Source organism: Carassius auratus, unplaced genomic scaffold (assembly GCF_003368295.1).
Source record: "Carassius auratus strain Wakin unplaced genomic scaffold, ASM336829v1 scaf_tig00002951, whole genome shotgun sequence".
Classification (NCBI taxonomy): domain Eukaryota; kingdom Metazoa; phylum Chordata; class Actinopteri; order Cypriniformes; family Cyprinidae; genus Carassius; species Carassius auratus.
Window position 1 is genome coordinate 473976 of NW_020523497.1, and position 22496 is coordinate 496471.

Consider the following 22496-nt stretch of genomic DNA (forward strand, 5'->3'; position numbering starts at 1 on the left):
AAAAAAATATCTTAATGAACCTATTTTACAGTAACTTATAATTTAAAGATAAACTAGTGCTAAACACTAAATGAAGAATCTGAAATAAATATTCACAGGAAAATAAAAGGCTATGGGGAAAAACACAAAATAAATAAATAAATAATCAACATATACATTTATTTATTTTATTCCAGACTGGCATTTAATTGTCCAAAACATACATTTCATTTTCTCCCCTTCCCCCTCCAAAATCATTTACAATAAATCACAATCATAAATAAAGCACATATTACATCTGACTAGAAACATTTTTCAAGTTATTCCTCCATTTTACACACTTACTGAAGTCTTTGAAAGCCTCCTCATTATTCATAAATCAAAAATAGGTAAATCATTCTCCTAAAAGCACTGTTTGCACTCTGAATACAAGGATCATAGATACAGCACATACTTGGATAAGATATTAAATCTAATCTCTGCTATGTGCACTAAACAGCCACAAAGGGCCTGGCTCGCTGGAATGTGTGAGAAAGGGAATGCTAGATGGAGAAATGAGAAGAGATCACATCTCTTGCTCTCTTCGAACTACTGTTCTTTAAACAGCTCAATATGACCATTTCTTTCCTCTTGTTTTGTACGAAGTCAAAAAGAAACCACACGAAGCAGACGTTTGAAATGTCAAGGCTTGTAACGTGTGCAGTGTTCCCTTTTCAGTAAGCATTTTTCACATCGTTGTTTTATCTACACAATCTCTTGTTTGCAGAGTGAATTATGTATAATCAGAAACTTTATACAGATCTTCGAATGCAGAAGTCAATCGTTTCGACAGGTTCATGAAAGTTTCAACTGATTTGACTTCATTTTTTTGCTCGTTTTTTGTTTTTATCCACACAAATAATCAACATCTCAAAATTAAGTTTGCTCACGTATCAAAATATATCTAATGCAACACAAATCTATCAATTATGTCAAGGTCTCACCATAAAATAATATAAACGTATGCTATTTAGGATGAAAAGTTTCATGAAATATGATGTAGCTTATACTCATTAACATCAACAATATATAATGATCTTATCAGTGTTAAACACCCTCCTCACACACACAAAATCATAGAATGAAAACCCATACATACACATGCATGCACATGATGAATAGAAATCCTAAGTACCATTCACATTACAGTGCCTTGCTCATACAAAAGTAACACTCTATATTTGCTGATGTGAATGATGGCAGTGTGAAATCAGAACAGGATATGTATGCATTGGATAAGACCTTCTCATATGACTTTCTAGACCTCACAAACAGACATGGCGCACTGCAGGTGGTCGTCTATGACACTGATTCAAGGAGGGTGTGACTGCTGGACAAAGACACGTGATTGGTTCTTAGGTCTGTCAGTCAAACTCTCTGCCTCAGTCCCCTCCCACGGCTGTCCTAAGGGCCTCCGCTGTACGAATAATCTGCTTTGTTGTGCATGACCAGCTTGTTGTCCACAAAGTAGAAGCTGTCAGACTGCGTCTCGTAAGGATGGAGGATCATCTCACGCACTGAAATAAAGAGAAAACACATCAGAGAGCTCAAATCACCATGAATAGAGGGATACACAAACAATAATTACGCTTTTTAAAAGCTACAGTATTTTAGAAGCTGGTAGGTCAATGTCATGTTAATTTTTTTTTTCTGGGTCTATTAATATTCTCAAATACATACTTCAATATATCTATTTCTCTTAATGTATTTTTATATATAATAATAGACCCTTCTATGATGAACTTGCATTGAATCTCTTACATTAAATAATTATTTAGCATGTATGTGCTATATTCATTATTGGGTTATGAAGTAAAAAAAAACTATATCAGAATGATTTCTGAAGGATCATGTGACACTGAAGACTGGAGTAAGAATACTGAAAATTCAGCTTTGTATCGAACAAATAATTATTATTACAGTATTTTACAATATTACAGTTTTTGTAATGTATTTTTGATCAAATGAAAGAGGCTTCATTCAAAAAAAAAAAAAAAAAAAAAAAAAAAAAAAAAAAAAAAGTCCATTCCCTTTACAACAGAGTGATATCTAGTGGTATTCACTTATTTTATTTTTAATTTTTTTTTGCCATACCACCATCTATGGGTATTTTCATAGCAAGATCAATGCATTTTAAAAGAGTAGTAATGAAAAACAACAATTGACAACCAACCAACTTAACAAACATATAATATTTTAATATATTTCAATAATTTATATAAAAAAAAAGTAAGATTATTCCTGGTGAAACAACCATTAAAGACCTTTGAGTAAAATTGCTGACAGTGACATTAAAAGCATTTAAATTACAAAAATAACAAATTGGTGGTTCATCACCTTTCCACAAAAACAAACAAGTCTGGCAAGACCAACACAGCATCTTGTTTAAACGGTCATGTCTACACTACAAAAGAAAATTAGCAAAAACCCTTTCATTTACGATTGGATTGACTTCAATATAACTGATTGACACTTTTGTCCCATTCCATCTGAGTGGTACATGTCAACACTGAGATGTAGACAAATATGTACATAACAGTATCTGCAATTTGCTCTAGATACATAGTCTCTCAGGGGTTACTTACTGAGATCCTCTGAGAGCGGGGGGAACTCATAGATGTGCTCACAGGTGTTCTTGCTGCTGGGGATGCAGAAGCCAAACTCAAAGTCGAAACTCTTCAGCAGCTGTTCACGGAAATAGTGCCTCTCGATCATCCGGAAGTTATTGATGGGGATGTCCCCTACTGTGAATTCAACACTAAAAAGACCGAAAACAAAACAGAGAAGATATTCATTTGAGACTTGTAGTTCTTCAGTGTTCATTTCAGAAAAACACAGTTCATCACTTGGGTTAGTTTAGAGAGCTGTTAACTTGAGCCTGTTAATTACCAAAAACTGTTCAACATCCCATTCCTCAATTACTGAAATAAATGAAGTTTTCCTCGACATTCTAATTTATTGAGAAGCACCTGTATTATGTGATTACTGGATTCATTATTTGAGTAGCTTACTGCATCTACTTCTATATTCTGCCCTTTTCGATAATGACGAGATTCATTCGACGGGTTTAATTTTGAGAAATGATTTATGCTCGCTTTGTTTTGATTATTGTATCTGACCTCAATGAGCATACAACTGTTGTTCTGGTATATGAGACAGCTCCACTAATGAATATCAGCTGTCTGTCCTTTCATATGCCACCGTCTTCAATTTCTAAATATGTAATATTCTCCTCTCTTGCAAAGATATGATAGAACAGGAGGACTACAATGATGATCTAATGTTTAAACATATCCTGCATGTGCTAATTTGTAGTAACTTTACCTAACTCTACTGTTATTTTAATCGATATTTGTAGAACTGTTAATTTAGTAACCTTATGGTTTCTAGGAAAACTGTGTATTAAAAACCAACATATATTAATATTCAAAAAAATAAGACAGGCAAGACTTTAATGTCCTTGATGAATGAAAGTATTGATTTCTTAAAAAAAAAAAAGAAGAAGAAACTTTTGAACAGTTATGTATACACTGACTACTTTAAACTGTACTTACGTGGCTCCTACTTGACGTAGGCGTAAGAAAGCCGGCGTAAACTGATAACGTACAAACCGTCCAGCATTTGGATCAACATCTCGTTTATCTCCTTTATCTAATTGAAAAAAAAAAAAAATTCAAAATGAGAATCAGAATTATAAAATAATTGATGTATGTGTCTGATCATAATTGCACGTGACTGACTGTAATCAAGTGTCTTTCTGGGCTTCATTTAAACGTATTAAAAGTACTAAAATGAAAGCAGAGACAGCAAACTTTTTCTATTCTTTGTGTTCCTCACTTAAGCTAATGTACGGCTGTTTTCTATAGCAAATACACATCATACACATTCAGTGCAAAGTTACTCCATGAATCGCATCCCAGTTCAGTCCATTACAGTAGTTTATGTTTACACAGTGTTTCTGTTAATATTCAAGCACAGCGATGACAATAATACCTGAGCAGTTTCAGGACAGTTCCACCTAGTGGTCAGAAAATTATTTGCACCTCTCTATAACTAACTGGAAATCCTTGGTCAATCCTTTTTTTTTTTTTTTTACCTACTTAAAAACTTGTAAGTGGTTCAGTTTTCTCAGAACCTTTGAACTGCTCAGTTAAATACTGTGCTTGTGGAATCATCACACTTTTTAGTCTTTAGTCACTTATTTGTCTCTTTGGATTGCAGAAAATACTATTATTTAGAAAAGAAGAAAAAATAAATAGTAGGAAAGACCATTATATATACTATAGTCCTGGAACATTATTTATAACATGCATGTCAAAATTAAAATGGCAAAAAATGCTAGTAATTACATAAACAGTAAGCTAATGCTAGCAAACACCTTTTTAGGGGAAGAAGACAGCACTGATAGCACGTCACTGTTGCACCTGATTATTAACTGATGTTATCTGGAACCACACAGCACAAACTTTTATTTGCGATGTCAAATGTGAAACCAGTTTAACAGTTAAATGTTTAAACTTAACCTAATAAATATACATTTTTCAACATGGACCAAAACATGAAAACAGTCATCGAAATCAAGCCAGACTGTGTGCTCATGTAACTAAATTTTGGCTGAGCACAAACACAGAGTGCATATTATATAACTCTATACTACATAACATAACTAACTGCATCAAAAACTGTATATATTGATGGATGTGAAAGCATTTACATTAGTAGGACCACTCGACTTGTACCCACCATGCTGGTGATCCCATGACAGGAATCAGTAACCTGCTGGAGGTGGCCGCTCACACTCACCTGTGCCTGGAGGTTTGGTGATCTCAAACAGTACTGTTCCTGTCTCCATATCCCTGATCTTGAACCGTGTGAAGTCTATATTGTATACATTGTCTTCTGGACTACACAGATAGTCTGCAGGAAAAACAAAAACACATTTAGATTTGATGAATTTACCTTAAATTAATGCCCCTGCTCCCTACAATCATTATATAAATTTTGTGAGTCAATGTCGAAATGATAATATCAGCCGTCTAGTATTTTAATTTAGTATTCAATCTGATTTTTTCATCTCTTAAATTTACCTTAATGTACAAAATTCTGACTGCACAACAGGGCTCACAACATTTCAAAATCCCTGGTAGCACTTCAGACAGAAATTCTTCAGATTTAGCCCCAGAATGAAATTAACTAGCCTGAATAAAAAAAGACTTCAGCTGGACTTCACTGCGGATAAACAGGATCAAAAACTTCTGCGTTTGCATTTTTCCTTAAAAAACAAACAAAACAAAAGTCGGGTGTAATATCCCCCGACTCAAGAACAAATAATATTTCAAGCATGAAATAGAACAAAGTTACAAATAAAATGTCTAACATTAGTTTTCAGTTACAGAAATGAAATGTACTAATCTTTGTAGAAAGTTGTGTTTTGTTGTTTTATTAGTATTGATTGACAGACAACAGTATGTTTTAATGGGTTCCTGTCCCTTTAAGATGGATTACAAAGATCCAATAAAATGATTCAGATTTCTTTCTCCACTGTTTATGTTCATGTAAGACATAACCGACTATGTATTACTTGTTGAGATGGGTATTTTGAGATAACTTTGTGTTTTTTTTTTGAAGCTGTAGGAGAAGCAAAAGAGTAATCAATAGTGTGTTTGTGCGCTGTCTGAAATGCCACTCTCGGTGTACATGAGAACAGATTTGAGTTCTCTTTAGCCATTTCATGTGATTCAGTGGTTTAAAATTCTTCAATGTTTAAATCGGAAAGACTTAAATACATGCAAATGATCAACTATGATCCGTTTCACACCTACAAGTGAGTAAACAATATGAATGAAGGAATATTATATATCATTATGTAAGATATAAATTTTTGTAGCCTGACTAGAAGATATGGCCCCAGGACATGGGGCAAGTGATTTAGCAAGCCCTGCACAAGACTTATTCAGGTCGTTTCATATGCCCTTACATAAACTTCCCCTCAGACCTTACCATAAAGACCAGGATGACATTTTATAATAGGCCATAGCAGTTTTCTTTTTCACCTCTGGGTAACACAACCTTTGCAACCTTTTAAAGGGGTCATATGACGTTGCTAAAAAAATAACATTATTTTATGTATATTTGATTGGCTAGATATCCATTGCTATCCTAGCATGTGATGGAAATGTTATGCCCCTCATCATACTGTGATTCCGTGTCCTTGTGCCACGAGACAAAACCAATAAAACCCATTACAAATTTACCATTTTGTTGCATCCAGTGGGGACATAATTACTGATTATAATAACTTATACTGTCTTTTTGCATGTTGTATCGCACAGAGTAAAAATAAAACTCCAAAGAGAAAGGAAAACTTGAAATTGCATCATATGACCCCTTTAAGCAATGATCTTAAAACTTAATATCTTTAGTTAGAAAATAATACAAACCATATCCCAGACATGACTGTACTCCTAAAAAAGAAAACTCAATAACACTTTAGTCTAGGGAACTGTTTATTAGTAATAATAAAGCACATATCAATGCCTTATTCAGCAAGAACATTTCAGATCCCTTAATCCTACCCCATACCTAAACCTAACAACTACCTTACTAACTATTAGTAAGCAGCAATTAGAATTTGGAGTTAGAAGCAAATTAGGAATTTGAGGCAAAAGTTCTGGTTAATAGTGAGAATTAGTCCTTAAAATAAGGTGAAACCAAAAACACTTTAGTATGCTGCACTATTTTTGCTTCAGTAACCCAACAACCATGAGAAATGACAGTGCCAATTAGTGTTTGCTGCCCTGTATGTAGTGCATTGTGGGTATTTTTTGCAAGATGCACCCATGAATTGTGCAGATTGGAATTCTGACTCATTCTTAGGCAGTTCATTAGAGATGCCAGAATGACTGTTCCTGTGGGATGTTATTTGACAAATAAATTAGACCCTGCTTAGGCAAACAGAGGCCACATTAAATATAAGCCATTACAAGTCAATGATTTGGTCATCACCTATATTTTACACAGTGCAACGGTAATCAATTAGTATTTTAGGCTAAGAGCAGTGATTCATAATTTCCTGTTCAGAGTGCTAAAACAAACTACATCATATTTATATCTGTATTAAGCGCTGTCTTGAATAAAGTGGTCAACTGCACCAACAAAATTAATCTGGACAGATATAAATATCTGATAGGGAAGAAACCCTATCCACAGCATTTAGCCAAGCAGCGACAAACAATAATTTGAGTAAAAACATCACATGCTATTCATCAAGGCTTACACAACAGCAGCATTTCAATTGCAAATGAGCTCTCTATTTAAATGCACAGTTGCTGGCCTTTAATATTCAGATTTTTGTGTGTCTAATTTCCTGAGCAGACATTCTGGGGGGTGATTTGTTAAATCAGAGCTAGATAACGTTATTTCAGTTTCAAAATGAAACCCCTTTGAGTCATTATTCTAAAAGTGTCTTCATTGTGGTATTGTGTAGAAATACATTGTCTGTATAGTAACAACGATACGATAAGAAACACAGAGACCCTAAATAAATATATATAATACACACACACACACAACGTAACGTCTCGGTTACGAATATGGGATATCGCTTCAATAGACCAATCTACTTCGATTGTAAACTAAAGGAGCCGAGCCGGGGACCCGGGAGCTCAGCTGCGGCACAGCAACCATGGCGACTGGACGTGGTGACCGACAAATATGGGATGCCTATCAAAGCGCCATGGGTGCTGCCCCTTCCAGTGCCCTGTGCAAGCAGCTTGTGCCCCTATTAGGTGTAGGCCGTGGCTCAGAACAAGTAGCTCCACTCACCTTTGTCGAAGCACTACCTCACTGGGTGAGATTGGATAACACTGGGAAAACGTACCCGGTCCACTTGGAACCGGGACGCTGCAGAAGCCCCATCCTTCTCGAAGGAGGTCTCGGAGGTAAACACACATATAGCATCAGTTTAGGAGTATACGGAGAAATTTGAGGTGATTAAAAACCCTCTTGGGAAGGCAGAAGTCTGCCGGGGAAACACGGGCTCTAAGGCTATACTGTGGACTTGCACATACGAGTACCGCTTAGGTCTCAATATGGAACCCACCCTTCCATGGTTCTCATGGATACATCTTGAAAGCCTGGCGCCGGACGTTCCGCTGCATCCAGCTGCTTAGGGTGATGGAGGTTCATAACAGGGTCTACAGTACTGAAACTCTTGAGCAGTTTAAGCAAGCCTCTCAGTGCCACTACCCGTTTGAGGTGAGAACACAGGAGGATACCGGCTGTACACGAAGGCTATAGAACCTAACGAACGTGTTAGGGGTCGCCCAGCCCGCAGCTCTACAAATATCTGTCAGTGAGGCACCACAAGCCAGCGCCCAGGAGGATGCAACACTTCTAGTTGAGTGAGCTCGCAACCTGAACGGACAGGGCACATCCTGAGCCTGATAAGCCAGGGTTATGGCATCCACAATCCAGTGGGCCATCCTCTGCTTAGAGACGGCACTCCCCTTCTGCCGACCTCCGTAACAGACAAAGAGCTGGTCTGAGGTCCTGAAGCTTTGTGTCTGGTCTACGTAGCCTCTTAATGATTGGACGGGACAAACCAAAGCCAGGGCTGGGTCTGCCTCCTCCAGGGGCAGCGCTTACAGGTTCTCCACTTGGTCTTTGAAGGGTGTAGTGGGAACCTTGGGCACATAGCCAGGCCGGGGCCTCAGGATTACCTCGGAGTCAGCAGACCCGAACTCTAGGCACTAATCGTCGACCGTAAATGCATGCAGGTCCCCTACCCTCTTGATGGAAGCCAGTGCAAGCAGGAGCAGTGTTTTTAATGAAAGAAACTTTAGCTCAACTGAATGCAAAGGCTCGAATGGGCCCTGCTGTAGTGATTTAAGCACTAGAGACAGGTCCCAAGAGAGTATACAGGTGGGTCAGGAAGGATTTAACCTCCTGGCCCCTCTAAGGAACCTGACGATGAGGTCATGCTTACACAAAGACTTCCCATTAACGGGTCATGGTACACGGCAATAGCAGCAACCTGGACTTTGTGGGTGGAGGGAGACAGCCTTCGCTCCAGCCCTTGCTGCAGACAGGACAGCACGACCGCAATCGAGAATCTTCGGGGGTCTTCATGGAGAGAAGGAGAGAACCAGGTCCACGTGGGCCAATACGGACTGCTAAGGAGGAGGTGGCGGGCGAGTTGCGACGAGAGCGCAGACCACCAGATGATATAAGGCTGGGCAATTAGGCAAAAAATATTTGTCCCGAATCATTCGATATTGATATTTACCATGACAATCATTTACAATTAACAGGAAAACAAATGCTCTCCATGTTTGCTAAGCCTGAATGTAAACATAACTTGTTTGCTCACAAACTCCATAGAATAGCTCATTTGGGACTTGAAATGTATTTTGTTTTCCCAAATTCGGTTTTCTCTCATTTTTTCCCCCAGATACTGCGTTTTATGATTTAATACAAATGTATCATTAAAAATGATGTCTAATGCAGTAAATTAATAAAGCTATAACAGTTAATTCAATATTTTAAAATGCAAACATATGAAAATATATCAATTAGTTTAAAACAAAACACTACATTTTTATTTTTTTGTCAAATAAGATACTATGCAACAGAAATGTATAAATTAAATCATGGATGAGAAAATCTTGTATGCTATTCTTTAATAATAATAATAATAATAATAATAATAATAATAATAATAATAATACAATTTTAAGAAAAACATTCATTTTTTATTATGAAATTATACATTTTTTCATTTAATCAATTCATCACTTCAAGATAAACCAAATATATTTGGGCATTCATCATGAGGATCTTTGGGTTTCAGTGTATTTGACTAGTTTTTTCTCAAATTAAACTGAAAAGCTTGTGAGGCGGCTCAGAGCAGCTCTGTTTGGGTTCAACAAGCTTTCTGAATTGCACCAAATAGTAGTACATTGTGCTCTTCATAAAGTCTTGATATTTGCAAATCCCTATTTGTGACATACCAATACCATTTAGAATGAACTAGGTTTTTAACGATGAGATTTTCACGGTATGATAATGGTCTCAGAAAATACCTCGGTTATACAATTTCACGGTATATTGTATTAAACAATCAAAACAGCCACGCTGAATCACGCATCCACAGTATCATCAGCTCCTTGGTTCTCAAATCAGACACGTTTGACAGAAACAGTTCTTGACTCAAGAACGAGTCAATCTTTCGTTCGTTATCTGGCTCAGCTCTGTGTTCATCTTCAGTTCTCTGTTCACAGCAGTTGTACTGTTTGAGTAATTGAATTACTCTGGGATATTGATTTGTTTGAACTCAGAGGGAGTGTCAGCCACATTAAAAACGTTAACATCTTAAGTCATTTGTGGATTAACGCTTATTGGATACGCGAACAGTTTCAAATTTGGTGAACTGGTGCAAGAAGATCCAGTTACATCGAATGATTCATTCACGAACCGGATATCACTAAACTGCAGTGAACACGCTCACAACAGACCCAGAAGAGAAGACAATGCTGAACAAAATCTTAATTTTTGCTATTTTTGGACCAAAATGTATTTTCGATGCTTCAAAAAATTCTAACTGATCCTCTGATGTCACATGGACTACTTTGAAGATGTTTTTAATACCTTTCTGGACATGGACAGTATACCATTCACACAGCTTCAATGGAGGGACTGAGTCTAAAATATCTTAAACTGTGTTCCGAAGATGAACGGAGGTCTCACGGGTTTGGAACGACATGAGGGTCATTAATGACATAATTTTCCTTTTTTTGGTGAACTAACCCTTTAAGCCACTGGCACTTGTAGTACAAGACACCACTCATTAACAGAGACATGCAAAACAAACAGACTAGCCTACTGTATATATTTATATAGCAGTGCTTTTGTCATTATTTTACAGCTTTGTTTTGTATTTATTCATCTATCCATCAAATCACACATGTTGTGTGACATCTGCAGAGTAGCTAGCTACTGTAAATTCATTGTCATGACTGGATTCTTTGCTTTACTCAATATCAGAGAAATCATAATGCATTAACCTTAAATTATAAATGGGACATAGCTGTATCTGCACGGGATTGATGATCTTCTGAATAGGTAAACATATTCAAAGCATTTCCTCATTTTGAAGCTGCTTTCCGACCACAGTTTTTGCAAACTGTGTCTACCTTCAAGGACAAATAAATATTTGTCTTTTCTATACAAAAAGTGTTCCCATACTAGTGCCAATTTGACCTCATATTTTGACGTGGGATCGAGATTAGAGATATCGGCCTCTGTTTCTGATGTTGTCTCCGCTGTACGTGTGGGTGGAGCAAGAGAACAGTTAGGGGCAGTTCACATATCACGTCTTTTGCACACTAAAGTTCGTTATTTAAAATGTAGGCGTGTGGTATGCGCACTCATAATGGAAGCAATGCGGTCGCGACACGCACGCGGTGCGACGCGCTCGTTTTTTCCAGACGCATCGAGTTAAAAACATTAAATCTTCAGAATTCCGCGAGCACATCGCAGGTCATGTAGTTTCCTCACCTTTTCCGTAACAACGTTGAAAGCTCAGCCAAAATGAAGGAACAGCTGTTCATAGCTGTATATGGATTGCCATTTTTAAATTAATTTAGTAGCAGAGCTACTGCAAGCGATTTTTAGTGCTGCAAATCCATTTATCCATTGCTGAAATTTCTGTGTCGTCATGGAGAGAGCAGGTCATGGTTGCTTGGCAATGGCAGACGCCTCAGGAGCACAAGTGCTCAAAGGCTTTTGGAAAAAAATCAGAAAGCGGCACACCTAGCGTTTTCCACAAGTTTTTTGTGAATGGAAGGTGGAAAGTTGTTGCCTAGACGCAGGTGAGATTCTGTGTCTGTTATTTTCTCTCAATACCGTAGAAAAGAAAATGTACACAGTGCTAATCGTACATGTTTATATCACGATATATCGTCATACCGGTATATCATTACAACCCCAGAATGAACATGCAAATCGAAATACATGTAATGTCTCCACTGTTCCCCAATCATACAATTACATGTGAAAAACCATCTCCTTTCTCCTTTTACAAAGATCCAGCCTTTGAATGTTTTCAACACCCCGTGCTTGCTGAATAACCCCACCATGTAGTATCCTGAGAGAAGGTATTCCCATGGCCACATGCTCTCTGGACAGTGTATATGTGCTCCCCTAGGAGCCCAGGGCCCAGATTAGGCCCTAAGCAGCTTAAGGCATCTCAGCATGGCAGGGGCAGATTGGGATGCGATCACATGATTTAAAGGGAAGGCAGGCTCTGTGCACCTATCTCTGCTGCACTTCAATATGATCTAACTGCAACTGAGCAAACAAGAGTCCACAAACATGTGTTTTCCCATCCAAAACCGGTTTTGTCATGAAACTGCTCACACAGAGCACAAACTCTGACCTGGAAATAACTGAATGGAACGCCATATGACCCATATACAAAAGTGAGTGCTCTCAAAAAAAGTTGGTTTCTGGATTATGAGATGCTGCAATAGTATAATTATAATAATAATAATAATAATAATAATAATAATAGAGTAGAAGTAAAAGAAGAAATGTAATAAAACAGCGAAGTACATGTACAGTTTACAATAAGGTAAGATTTGTTAACATTACTTAACCACATTAGTTAAAATGAAAAAAAAAACACTTAAATAAATAAATGCAAAATTGATGAATATTAATTTCAAGACTTATTATTTAAAAATAATTAATTAAATCAAGTTGTACTGGTTAGCATTTAATTGACCCGAGCATACACAAACAATGCACAGCTGTTTGGGTTTTTTTTTACTAACCGGGTAACACTTTAGATTTAGGGAACACTAACTACTGGCTTATTAGCATGCATGTTTCTAGAATATTGGCTGTTATGAAGCACACAATGTCATATTCCACATGACCATATTCTAGATCTCTTAAAGGGATGATCGGATGCCCATTTTCCACAAGTTGGTATGATTCTTTAGGGTCTTCATGAAATGTCTGTAACAAAGTTTGGTTAAAATTCCTCAATGGTCGTGAAAAACAACAGCCTTTTTACCTGGTCAAAAACAGATCTATTCACATATATATATTTTATGTGTTTATATTTTACCTACTGCTAGAAGTATCTATGTAGAAACCAGCTGCAGACTGAAACAGCTCGCTGGATGACACGGTTTCAGGCTCAGACAGCCCATAACAAACTGGCTGCAGTGTGTTTTCTTTTTTAGCATTTCTGAACTGGAAGACATGCAAGAAACCTATCTAAATGCAAAAAAAGCAAAAGCGAAAATGTCATGTCCCCTTTAACCCTTTCCAATACCTAAATTACAAACAACCTGCCTTACTATCAATAAAAAGAAAATTAGGAGTTTTATGGGGGAAAACTCTTAGTTAATAGTGAATATGTTTTCCTTAATCTATCATTAACCACTAACATTAACAAATATTAATAAATACTGGAACAAATGTATTGTTCTTTGTAAGTTACCAAATGGGACCTTATTGTAAAGAGTTACAGAAAAATGTATCATAATATTGACATCTGTCATAGGATTTTCTAAATCTGTTGATTCTTAACGTCACAGTTGAAGATTTCAGCTTTTAATTGAAATTTCACATTTGGCTCGTCACAACCAGAAAGTGAGCCATTTCTATAGCGGTCAGAGGGCAACACAGTCTAAAACACTAGGTTATGTATATTCATTCACTTGGAGTTGTTTACAATAACTAACTCACCTTTAAACCCATTAAGTAATCTGTGCAGTGAATGACAGGTAATGCGGATTACTGCTGCAATGTAATTCCTCAGTATCCGCAACATAACTAACACCTTTAGAGCAACACAAATTAATATAAAATTGACTGCTGTTTGTTCACTGACCACAAATGAAGCTTTCACCACCCCATCATGCCATCTGGCTATTCATCTATGCCAAGAGAGACACAGAGAGTGATGGAGTCTGCATGAGCGTGTATAGGAATGTGTGTAGTGGTAAATTAATAAGAGATGTCCTGTAATCCACTTTTAGGCACGTCGTCCAAAACAGTGAGGTAATGCACAGAGTAGCAGGTGTTAGTGTCTACGAGTTGGGAATGAGCCGGTGTCACACTAATGTCTCACGGTGGGCGGCAGAGACAGAGTGTGCCGGAAGGGTTCTACTCAACAGCTCCCAGAAGCTACACAGATTTTCTCTTTAGGAATACAGCCAAAATTTTGTCAGAGCCATTGTTTAGGAGTTCCAACATTGAGCTGTGATACTCATGCAAGCAATTATATTCTGTGCCACACTGAATCCAGCATGCAACTGAGAACAGTAATGATAATCATTCCAGCTGTGAGGGACAAAAGATTTGCTTACATTTTATTTTAAGGTGTCCTTGTTACAGTGTAATTACACATTTATGCACTGAGTATTAATTAATAACATGTACTACTACTTACGGTAGGGATAGGGTTGGATTAGGGTTTGGTTTTGTATAAATTGCATGTAATTATGCATAATATACACTTATTATTGTAACAAGTACAAGTAATGTGCAATGTAAAAAAAAAAAAAAAAAAAAGTTACTAAGATTTTATATTCTAAAATAAGATTATATAAACCAAATATAAATATGAACTAAAAAGGTAAAATATAAAAGTGACAAAAAAGATATTTAATAAGACTAATGTACAGTATATATATAAAAGACTAAATCAAGAAAAAAAAATTACAAATACGAAATGAATGCTGCCTGCTTAAAGAAAAAAATAGATGCAACAAAAACAGAGATGTATATGAAACATGATTCATTAAAATGAGTACGTCTGTACTTTTTTGACCTTTAGGCACAACGTAACCAACTATTTAAAACATGCTGTGGGTGTATTCATTACCATACTCGCTCAACCACCAAACTTCGCTACATTTATTTACCTTGGCATATCATCACTAAAATTAACAACCACAAGGTCTAATAAGCCTGAAATATGTGAGCAACCACTCACTAATCTAGATCACTAATAATGTCACGGAATTCCAATTTACATTGGTTATTTTCTACAAATTACCTTTTAAAATATGTTCTGAGCATGAAAACTAAAGCTAAAACTACTGTAGATGCTTTGGCACAAGTACAAAGCAATCCTTAACTAGGAATCACTGACTGATTTTTCAAAAGAACTGGTAGATCGTAACCCTAAAATGACAGGGTCAGCTGAGAACCACTGATCTAGATGGCACTTTCAGTAGTCACTCCAAACAGGACCAGAACACTGTCATGTTGAAAGCATAAGAGAATTTAAAGGCTTTTGCAAGTTCTTGCAAAATCTGTTTGCATACGCACGAACAGGAAAACCTCAATGGGTACTTGATGTTCTTATCACACAAGCACACATGCACATTGTAGAGCAAGAGAACCTGATAGAGGTCACAATATTACACATGTCTGGTAGATTTAGGCTCAGTTTTGTAAATGCCCAGCCAAAAAATGCAATTCATGGCCAGCGCAGGCATGACCGCCATGCCTTTGGCAGTTTTAACGTGACCCTGTATCATTCTGCATTAGCATCCAGCCATACCATGGTGAGAAGATGGGCCACTGCAGAAACAAAACCGACCTACTGGCATGACACAGTAGTGTTTAAAGTGCTGAACAAGAACAGAAAACATGAGTGGATGCATGTTATAAGAACTCTTTCTCTGTGTGTATGTGCTTTAGCATCATTTCTTGAAACTAAACAAACCAGTCTCTTTAAATAACTGCTCTCTGATCACACAGTCTGGGTTCATACAAATATGTAAATCTATCTAAATGACTCACATCGCAGCTGAAATGGCTTCTCCAGTTTGTTTCAGTTCAATAACTCTTTGAATTAGCTCTCAGATGTCAGTTTGTCTTTTAGTGATTTATCAATTTAGGTTTACAAAATTTACCAAAATTACCAAAAATACAAACTACAGTCAGATATCAAAAATTACAAGTTAAAATAGTTCAGCATTATGAGACAACCAATGCATCCACCAACAATCCAACAATATTACTAATATTATAAGCAGAAAAGGTCTTGGTAGAACATGAAATCATAAATGAACCAAACTGGTCTGTTTATTAAAATGAACAAAATGTCATAACAGGCCCTTTTTTATGTACTGTAATTAGAGACCAATGCTTCAAAATGACAGCAGAAGTACAATACATTATGCATCGCATAACATTAGTCAATGTGTCTCGTGCAATAATCAGTAAAATATAAAACAGTAGCAGGAACAAGACAAAAATGATAAGCTATTCACTGACAATCCTCCCAAATGTTGAGCTATTAACCGCGGTGAACGATCACGGAGTCAGGGAGGTCAGCTAGTAAAACAAAAACAAAAAAATGATTTATGAAAAAATTATACAGGTTTTACATTTTAATGCAATGTAATCAGATGCTTTCATCAAAAGTAACTTGCACTGAATTCAAGGTACACATTTTTTGTGTACATCAAGTTTTCAGGTATTGCTTTCCCTGGGAATCAAACAGTATAACCTTGGCATTGGCAGCAACTACTAGAAGGATTTGGTGAATATGATCAACCAAACAAATGAGCGGACTCAAAAAGCCAATGTATTATTAATGTGTGCGCTATCTGTAGTACACTCAGGCACTGGTCCAGAAACCCTGGTCTTACTTAAAGCTCGAAGGGCGTAAAGGTTCAAATATCATCTTACCACAATTCTAAGACAACCTATAAGGCTAAAATGTAGTAAAAAATTTATTGATGAATCATGATTTGTTCATGAAAATATTTGTATGCCAATATCAATATTTGACACGAAAATGTCAAGTATTTATATGTAAAACACATATGGTCAAATTTATCAAGTCTAACTAGTTTTCAGTTAGCATGCTAACCAATTACTGGAAAGCTAACATTTCGTCATCTATCGTCCAAAAGTTTGGATACGTAATCATATCAAAACACTGATATTAAACGTGCAATATAATAGACATGATTGTACTATACATTCCATTCAAAACTATTAATCTTCAGATGTCAAAGGGAACACATTTATTATCATCAGGCATTACAAACTGCTATCTCTTGGGGTCCAAGGGGGATTGGGATCTGCAGGAGGATTTAATTTTTCATGACACCGGGGCCGTGCTAAGGACACTAAGTTGCAAAGGAGTGGTGTACATTTTTAGCACATTAAGCTTGGCAGATTAGCCATCTGGAGTTTAGAGGTTGCTGATATAGTCGCTAGAATAAGACACAGGAAATGACAGTAAGAGCAGACAGTGGAGAGCACCAAAAGGACAAGAGATGCTGCCTTGTATATGGGGGTGAAAAAAGCCCTAAATGTGTACAAGTAGTCATTCAAACTCAAAACAACCTGGCTCATGAACAGAGGACACAAAGGTGTATTATGATTTTAAAATAGTGTTAATGTTGGGTTTATGCATACAGAATGATTAGAGGGGGAAAAAAAGAAACTTGCATGGCTGAATCATTCACAATAAGATCAATACCTTAAAAAAATAGAAGGTTAAATGGACATTTTATGCTGACTTTAAACATTTACACAGACCGTCAGTATAGAACAACCTCCCTACTATCCATTAGTCTTAATTTTCTATTAATTTCACGTTAAACTCAGATAAATGTACAATTCTCTAACAGGGACTAGGAGTTGAAGTAAAGATTCTTAAGTAGACAGGATCTAAATGTATGTTTAGCAGTACTTTTATTTTTGCTGGAGAAGACAAAGTTATGCAGAGTCGCATATTTGAATACATGCCAATACAATGTCATTAGATCAACACTGAAGCTGGGTCACGTGTTGAATTAGGCAAGAGGTAAATAAACTGCAGTGAGGTAAAACCAACGGTCTGGTGGAAGTACGATTTTACACACTGTGCACACTGAATGCAGTCTTCAGGACTGATCTTCTATAGTACAGCCTTGTATAAATTACTTTCTGATAATTGTTTGCATAGAGTTGGAACTGGAACAGGATATTACATTCAAATTAGAAATGAACACTGGAGAGGACAGGGGTTTTTGTCAAAGTACTTTAAACCTAGTCCAAGCACATTCGTTTCAATTATATTATTTCATCAGATGTGGAAAGTAAATCCATGTACTTTTCTTTTGAGCAATAAAAACCCTCAAAAAGTTTATTATATTAAACAGTATAAATTTACAATTGGAAATATGGCCTATTCAGACCATTGTCGATCATAAAAACAAAGGCTACTAATACAGCTTTTATGTTTGGTTGATATTAATACTAAATAGATATTAATTTAATCTATAATCACATATTTGCCAGGATGACTCAAAATACAATTAGGTAAATGAAGCACATACATTAAAACTTAGTAGTTTTACTAAGTATTTAATCAGTGGGAAAAAAAGTTCACTAGAAAACTACAGGAGTTCGACTCTAATATGTCTGGGCTTTGTCTTTAGCATTGAGAGACTAAAGAATATGGATCACTGTCATTCAGATCAAATATATTAATATTATATTTTTCAGAGTTGAAAGAAAAATGTATACTGTCTGTATCAATTCGGCCTCGCGAAAGCAAGAACCAGGATTTGTTTAGTTAAAGGACAGCCTTTTGAAATACTGCTTTTATTACTCAAAATATGATTTCAAGGAATTGTTAACACAAAAATGAAAGTTACCCCATAATTTACATCCTTTCAGATGAAGCGGAAGAGATGTGTCTTGTGTACTGTGTGCTTTGAGTGGGAAGCATTTCTCAGATGTTCAGAAAGGCCCAACAGGACAGCTTATGAAGTCAAACACAGCAAACAGGTGAAATTATGTAACTGCTTTGAGCAAATAAACATGCTGGTTGAGTGGGCTGGAAACAAACATGATCTGCACATTTGTAGGGCACATTAAAATCAAGGCCCACTACCCTGCTCATACACATACATAACTTGACCAAGATATCAGGGTGGCTAACACAAAACGGGATGTCTTAAAGGTCCCCTTCTTCGTGATCCCATGTTTTAAACTTTAGTTAGTGTGTAATGTTGTTGTTAGAGTATAAATATCTGTAAAATACTAAAGCTCAAAGTTCAATGCCAAGCGAGATATTGGATTTAACAGAATTCGCCTACAAAAAAACGACCCGTTTGGACTACATCCCTCTAGTTCCTTCAGTAATGACGTCACTAAAAAAACCTCCGCCCACATGAATTCACAAAAAGGGGGGCGTGGCCTTGTTGCGCTCCGACTGAGAAGAGGAAGAGCTGTGTTTGTGGCCATGTCGTTGAAACGCTGTTATTTTCATCTCTGAGTCCAATCATCTTTGTTTGGCCTACCCAGGGACGCTGTACTTGGAGATTTATGGTTACAATTTATGTTTAACTCGGTTCCGGAAAATTATAATCCACATGTAAAACTATGTGCAGCATAGCTTCCTCAATCTTAATCAGTTTAATGCCGGATTCGCACAAAGATTATTCTTGAAAGATGGAGCAGTTCCCTCTTTGTCTGAAAAGACATTGTTTATGGACCACAACCGGTAAGTGTATTTTATTATTTAAGTTGGTGCGTTTAACAGTTTCTGTAACTTACTACACAAAGGGCAACGCTGTTTAGCTTTGTTAACTAGATGTTAGGTCTGTGCGAAAAAAAACGAATGCAATTTTCATGCGCATCTCTTCAGTAAAAATGCTCCTGTGACTATAAATACATCTCCAGCACATGCTCCTGCCCACTTGCTTCTCAAAACTACTCCAAAACTAGTCCAATCACGTTTCCAGGAGGTCAGCCTGCTGTAAGCTGGTGTCAAATCACAACACAGGAACCGCTGGCCCAATCAGAACTCGTTACATATTTATGAAGGAGGGACTTTATAGAACAAGGAAGTCATCAGCCCGTTTTTATGACAGTGAAAACAGCGGTATACAGATAGGTGAATTGTGTGAAAAATACTGTGTTTTTTTACATGCGAAACATGAACACGTGTTATATTGCACACTGTAAACACAATCAAAGCTTCAAAAAAGCGCGTAAAACGGGACCTTTAAAAGTAGTGCATGTATCGAACAATTTAGAACAAAATAACAAACATAATTTTCCAGCAAGAGTTCATAAAGGTTTCATGAATCTGTATTATTGTTGTTGTTATGAGTATTTATAATGAATAACAAAGTTTATAAATTATCAATAGCTGTTATGGGGTCACATAATTATTGTTATTTAAATACCTTGTAGTTTTAACATAGAAATGCAGGTTCAATGAATTAATGTAATTTATTAATTTATTTGACACAAAAATGTGTAGCCAAATACAGTTGATCATTTTTGGCGTTCATCTTTCATTTTCGTTTGAACTTAAATTTTATTAAAACACTTAATATACACGTCTTTTATAAACCTTCACTTCTTACCTAAATTATATTTTTTTTTAAAGGAAGAAGAAAAGAAAAATTCAAGGATGATGGGCTAACATATTAACTGAAAACAGAGAAAGACGGCTGCAAGAGAAGAATATAATCCTAGGAAGTGTAAATATTTTACATATTCTTTACATAATTTATACACACACACACACACACACCCACACACACATTTCAAGAGTGTTCTCAAATTACGTTTCCATAACCACTAAAGTCTCATTACAAGTAATTCAGTGTGCATCAAGTTGCTCGAAAGTCGCTAATGGACAAGAGAACCAACCCAATGGATTTCGGTTCACTATAAACAGGAAAATTACAAAACTGTACTTTGACTTTGTTGTAGATTTATAAATCATATATATAAAACACACACACACACAAAAAAAAAAAGAATGACTGCTGTTTAAAATGCTAGATGCAGGAAAAAGGCCCTCGACACACAAGTCCTGATATCATTCACAAGCTGGTTAGAACTTTTCAGGAATTTAATATTAAAAAATAAATGAATTAATTTTTAATTAATCAGAGGCATTTCTAATATCTTAGCATTATATGCAGCCTTTTCAAAAACAGCAATTTAGGGCTTATTGGCCACCTGTTACCTAACCATAGGCTACTTAAGACTGCAAGGCTGAAGGAGGTTATTATAGTTGATCCTTGGGAAATGACACTTTCCATGCCATTTATGTCTTCTAATTTACAAAGTCATTAATTAGCTGATGAGTTTAATTTCAGTATTATTACCAGAAAAAGGTCATATAACCCTAATGAAGACCTTTGAAGAGTGCGCTACATTGATGCACTGTAATGCAATATTAGCACACCAATGATGGACTGTATAAACCTGTTTGGATCAGTCTGTTCTTCAATCAAGTTATTTTCCAGTCTTTCTTTATAAAAAAGCCTGGTGATCTAGAATTGCTACAATATGGCGTATATGCCATAGTGAAGTGTTCATAAACAAGAGGATGATTACTCACTCTACTGTAGCCTGCGTTGATACAAAGCGCAACGTATGCAATAGCTTTGCGACAATGCACGATTTTTGACGAAATATTCCGAGCGTGTTCCGATCCACTCGGTCACTTACTTTCAGTGATCTTCTGTAATCCCAGCACATCCTCTGGGGTGATCGTTTCGTTCGCATGCAGTTCCTCTTCTGTGGTGACTGGGACCCCGACATCTGTCGTGTTGCAACCCTTCTTGACCCTCATGGCCTCGGATATATCAGGGTTCGAGTTCGCTTTGCTGCCGCGGATAATGTGGCGGTTATTGCCGTTGCCGGTGTCTCCGCTGCTGCAACTACCGGGATTAACGCCGCCGGACTTCTTAGAGCTCGATGGGTCCTGGCTGTTGCCTGTGTTAGTACAAGAATAGCTCATTATCCGTTCCTCCTCCTCCTCCACCCCCTGCTCCCCCGGTCTCGCAAAGACACAAAACAGTCACCCTCCCACACCCGAAGGGCTGAGCAGGTCGCCCGCTTAGAGGTATTTAAATCCTCCTGTTCTCCGCTCAATCTGAACCTCTCTCGCGCTCCAGCTGAGGGACGTACCACTGCACGGCACGAGGGGTCGCCGGCAGTTCAGTGGCGCACGGTGACAACAGATGACACTGTTTGACTGATACAAAGAGAGAGAGAGAGAAAAAAGACTCTTTTCAGTGCAGCGCATTGTATTTCTAAGGAACAGTTGTCGAGCCTTGACTGAACTGCTCATTCTAGCATGTATTGTGCTCCGGATATTTGTTTTGAATTCTCGTGTGGTATGATCGTGTGGTATGATCCAAGTTGATTCGTGTTTTATGTGAACGTGCATTAGTTCAACTCAAAACAAATCAAATAAATAAAACACAAACCCCAGCAAATATGAGAAATTGTAACGCCGATGTTATTAATTATTTAAAATAAAATGTAATATAGATGTTTTTTACACTTAAAATCTAATTTAAAACTTCACATTTAAGTCTGCATTGACGTTTCAAATTAATGTGAAAGTTTTTGATTCTAAATTTGATTCAAACTTAAAGTTCCATAAAGGGTAGAAAATGGACAATACCAGTGAAGAA

At 36.8% G+C, this 22496-nt stretch overlaps 1 protein-coding gene across 1 annotated transcript; it reads right to left on the reverse strand.

Annotated features, from left to right (window-relative positions):
- Positions 1–142: 142 nt before the first annotated feature.
- LOC113070072 (protein unc-119 homolog A-like) lies at positions 143–22110 on the reverse strand. The gene is made up of 5 exons (XM_026243237.1): positions 21523–22110; positions 4822–4935; positions 3573–3669; positions 2604–2776; positions 143–1535 (listed from the first exon to the last, which is right to left on the reverse strand). The coding sequence occupies exons 1-5, from the start codon at positions 21812–21814 to the stop codon at positions 1423–1425; spliced, it is 789 nt and encodes a 262-aa protein (XP_026099022.1). The 5' UTR covers positions 21815–22110; the 3' UTR covers positions 143–1422.
- Between the last annotated feature and the right edge of the window lie 386 nt (positions 22111–22496).

Bases quoted from the DNA above. Each gene is read 5' to 3' on its own strand.
- LOC113070072 (XM_026243237.1), bottom strand. From the start codon at position 21,814: ATGAGCTATTCTTGTACTAACACAGGCAACAGCCAGGACCCATCGAGC. The intron at 4,936-21,522 runs GTAAGTGACCGA...TTTTTCCTGCAG, and splicing joins ATTACAGAAGATCACTGAAA to ACTATCTGTGTAGTCCAGAA. The intron at 1,536-2,603 runs GTAAGTAACCCC...TCTTTATTTCAG, and splicing joins CCCGCTCTCAGAGGATCTCA to TGCGTGAGATGATCCTCCAT.